Below are 4307 nucleotides of genomic sequence, written 5' to 3'. Positions count from 1 at the left end.
GGGTGGGGGTGCGTATTTTCCAGGCATGTACTTCAGTTCTATAGCTAGCTACCACAATCAAGTAACTATGTTAGCTTCAGTTATCATGAAAACGCTTTGTCTCTTTACGAACCTCCTACCATTTCAGACACTCCCACTTCAACACGTCTTCCCAATAATGCTTTGGGGGAGGGGTGCTCTGTGGGGCGGGAGCTCGGCTGCAGACTGAGCTCCAGGGAGGAGCTTTGTGTAGGCGGTGCTTTGTACCAGCAAGCATTTAGATAGCTTCACATGGCTACCACAGGATTTTATCAAACATGCAAGTCATTCCCTCGTTTGATGAGGGAATGACATTAGAACATGATATAAAGCTCAAAAAAGTTGATTCTGCACAATACCCCCCCTTTAAAAACAATATGCCTAACAAGAAGCCAAAAAAGAAAAATCAGAGCATCCTCAAAACAGTCTATTTAGCTATGGGTCACTAACATGAATAKTAATAAAGAGACTGCATCTGGCAGATGTTAAATTGGGAAAGCAAATACTTTGTCTATTTAATATTGAAGTTTCGTAACAAAAAAACTGAAAATTATTTAAACGTTTTTACACAAATGTCACATTTTTCGTGAAAAATCCAAAGAATCTGAAAAGATGCATGTAAGAGACGATGCTAATAGCCTGCATCAGATAAATTTGATTGATTTAAACAAAACACAAAATAAAATGATTAAGCATTCAGATGGCGCCGCTTCTCAGAAAAAAGATGTTTACAGTTTCATAAAACAACACAAGTTAAAATTCTAGCCCCTAAAAATACAAAACTTCAAGTACTGCTACATTTTATTGCATTATTGTGCTCTGCAAAGATGTTCTTTACAAATCCATGATTCACTAACACATTAACATTTTAAAAGACGATGATGACGTACTTCTGGCATAAAAGCCAAGAGGTCACTACTGTTAAGGATATTAGGCATCATTTTCCCATAGAAGCAGAGCAGCGAATGAAAGAAACCAGCGAGCAGCGTTCCCAGGTATATCGGATTGGGCAACCTAGAAAAAAAAAAGGCATATCTGAAAGCTCAAAAAGTAGTTCAACTCATAAACAAACACATAATACAGTTTTTAAATCAAACCTTTGGTATGTGGTCATACGGTGGTACTGTGTGAAAATGCTTCTGGCCAGCCAAGGGAAGAGGAGCGCACAGATGAGTCCCCCGTAACCCCCCAACATGGCTGCAATCAGCAGGATGGCTGCTCCACTCAGAGACGGAAAGAACAACGTCCAGTAGTACAGAACTTAAAACAAAAATAAACACCTTATTGTAACGGTTCTGCAGGAGCTCTTTTCATGCTTTTTACATTTGAAATTATTGTTAGTTTAACTCATTTAGTTTCACTTTTTCTTGTAATACTTTGCATGAATAATTACGTTAGTTTATATATTTTAATTGTATTAGTTCAACCGTGAAGATTAGATAAAACTGGGAAACCCATAAATATGTGCACTTGTTTGTACCAGCATGCAGTGGGGGTGAATGTTTTTTTTTATTTATTTATTTTAGTAACCAGAGCAGAAGAGGGTGTGGTTGGACACAATGTTTGTTTGTTACTGGGAAATTTTGGATTAAATCAAAGGAAAACATCTACATAGTTTTGGTCAATTAACTTATTTTACCTGCCTAAAAAAAACTACCCCATTGCAATTGTCTTTTAAATATTTCAAGAAAATGGCCACTATAAGTTCTATTACTAATATAACTGTTTCTTTTTTATATGGCCTGATTAATAAAGACCATGTTAATATGTACCATGAGATTCTCTGGGCTTGTGATGTATTGGCTTGTTAATGTACCACCTCAGTAGTTTGGTAAGTTGCTGATGTCTATAAAAAGAAAAAAAACAAAACAATATTAATCATCATCATAATCCCAGGAGTGGCTTTTATTATAGAAAAATAAAATTGCTGGATAATTTAAAAGACAAAGTATCCAGTAAGTCGTTGATTTTTTTTTTTATTTTTTATGTTTTCCACATATTGTCGAAGGCAGCAGATTCACCTGAATGTTTTCCCCTGTTGGCTGAGATCCAGCGGAGTGAGGCCGCTGTGGTTCTTCTGATGAAGCATCCTGCAGCCGGCCTTCTGCAGCAGAGTCCAGCACACCTCCACGCAGCCTCTCTCTGCTGCGATGTGGAGCGCTGTTGCTCCCTGCTGGTCGACCGAATCCACGGCACATCGCTGCAAAAGCGAGCCGTTGTTTACAGACATCACATTTCTTTTAGCTGCACTGAACAACGTCAGGCTTAAATTATTTTCAAAGTTTTCGTGCACACGGTTGAAGAATTCTCTCAATAGTGCACGTTAACGAAAGGCACAGGCTGATAATAATACACTGGAGTAGATATTTACTTTTAATAAATCAAAACCGGTAAAGTTAGAAAGACTACACGAGCTTAGAAGAGTGCATTGAACAGTTTGAATTTTCTAATCTTTGTTGCTCTAAATTAAAAAAACAAAAACAGCATCACACCTGGTCTTTCAGCAAATACTGGACCATGTCTATGTTGCCGGTGGACGCAGCCAGGTGAAGCGGCGTCAGCTGGTACATGTCTGTGTCCGAGAAGCGGAACATCCCCGTCTCCCACAAATAGTGCACTGCAACTCTTAGAAAGGTGAGCAAGAGTTAGCGGTTAGTGCGTGCAAGCACGAAAGCGTGTGCCGTAATAATTCTTCCACTCACATGCTGCCCCCAGTAACAGCATGATGCATGGATGTTTTCCTCTGCAGGTCTATGAGGCGTAAATCTGCTCCGTGTTGCATCATTTTATGGATGATATAGATGTTTCCTTGCCTGACGGTAAAGCACAAAAAAAGCTCCCTCCAGTCAGTGTCACCTGGAGACTCTGAAATGTTCAGCTCTTGCTCACCTGCAGGCGAAATGAAAAGCTGTCTGTCCCGCATCGCTGGTCAGGTTGGGGTCCGCTCCGCTGCTGAGGAAGAAGTCCACCAGGGTACGGTTTCCATGGAGGGCAGCGTAATGGAGCGGGCTGAAACCTCCCCAGCCTGAATAARGACATGCACATCACGTTTACTTTTTTCAAATGGAACCAAAGTTTCTGCGAGTTTGACAACAAAAAAAAAGGAACTGCATATCAGGCTGATGATGGGGGAAAAAACTCTGRAGCTGCTTCAGCCGACTTGACCTTCTCTTCATCCCAGGACCAGTGCCAACAAGTAGGCTMCCAACAACCAGAGGAGCTTGACAAGAGTTGGGTTTCCTGCTCTGGCAGTGGGACAAAAATCACATAAGGAGGCCTTGGATTCATCATGTCTGCAAGTAACAAACTGATTTAATAAAGGCATTATACTCATAACGTAAAAAAAGTTTATTATGGCTTTTAAATTAAAACAAAATTCATTAAAAAAAAACACCCAGAATAGGTTAAACACTGCAGACAGGAATACAGAAGGAAGTTCCTGCAGTTTCAGAAGCAAGACTTATTTAAACAGATCAAATAAAACACTGTCTCTTTTTTTATTTGACCTTACCTTTCTGTTTGAGCACTGATCGAGCTYGTTGCACGAAAAGTATACACTGTTCTACATCTCCTCTTTGAATGCAGTCAAATATGTCTCCACCACTAAAGGAGCACACAGGGATCGGATGCATTGTGATGATGAGTGCGCAAAGGCTGTCCTGAGGTATTTTCCGCCCAGCAGGGACGGCAATCAGCTTCTCTGACGAGGAGCTACAGCATCATGATGCAAGCTGAGAAGGTAGTATCGTCTTTCGCTGAAGGGAAACGGAAATCTTTCATTGTGCTAAACTGATTGAGGCTGATCACGCCCTGGACCTCTGATTGGTTGGAACGGTTCACGTGACTCGCAAAGTCGCCGTGACAACAAAGCACGTGACTCTTCCAAAACGATAAATAAATAAAAATAAAACTCCACCCCAGTAGGTGGCGGTAATGCACCTTGCAGTTGTTTGCCAGCCGCCAAAAAAGAAATCAAGAAATAAAAAAAAAACATACCTGCTAGTATAGCAGAGTGGGCGTGTTGAAACAGAACTGAAAATAAACTTTATTAGACAGTTTATTTTCATAATTTATATAGGCATGATAAGGAGGAAAAAAAGGGAAAAAATGAATGCATATTATCGCTAAATAAGCTAGCACACGAAGGAGCCAAGCTACACAGCGTCGAGACTAAAACTGGTAAATATGTTTGTGTTTACCCCAGATGTTTTAAAAATAAATTGTCACAATTAACATGTATTAGTAGGTCTTATGTGCCTGGAGCACCCGCCTTCTGTACAGAATTATTA

At 40.2% G+C, this 4307-nt stretch overlaps 1 protein-coding gene across 1 annotated transcript in view; it reads right to left on the bottom strand.

Moving 5' to 3' along the window:
* The window catches only part of si:ch211-223a10.1 (probable protein S-acyltransferase 23), a 4975-nt gene extending 1154 nt beyond the window's left edge, over positions 1 to 3821 (bottom strand). Inside the window, exons 1-8 of the mRNA XM_014032391.1 lie at positions 3530 to 3821; positions 2908 to 3043; positions 2721 to 2831; positions 2511 to 2643; positions 2040 to 2218; positions 1791 to 1864; positions 1116 to 1278; positions 950 to 1032 (exon numbers count right to left, since the gene is read on the bottom strand). Of these exons, the coding sequence (XP_013887845.1) occupies positions 950 to 1032; positions 1116 to 1278; positions 1791 to 1864; positions 2040 to 2218; positions 2511 to 2643; positions 2721 to 2831; positions 2908 to 3043; positions 3530 to 3650 (1000 nt within the window). The 5' untranslated portion in view covers positions 3651 to 3821. The remainder of the gene's footprint in view (positions 1 to 949; positions 1033 to 1115; positions 1279 to 1790; positions 1865 to 2039; positions 2219 to 2510; positions 2644 to 2720; positions 2832 to 2907; positions 3044 to 3529) is intronic.
* Positions 3822 to 4307: the final 486 nt, after the last annotated feature.

The sequence above is a fragment of the Austrofundulus limnaeus genome, unplaced genomic scaffold (genome assembly GCF_001266775.1).
Source record: "Austrofundulus limnaeus strain Quisiro unplaced genomic scaffold, Austrofundulus_limnaeus-1.0 Scaffold1439, whole genome shotgun sequence".
NCBI lineage: Eukaryota > Metazoa > Chordata > Actinopteri > Cyprinodontiformes > Rivulidae > Austrofundulus > Austrofundulus limnaeus.
This window is presented reverse-complemented; position numbering and strand designations above follow the sequence as displayed.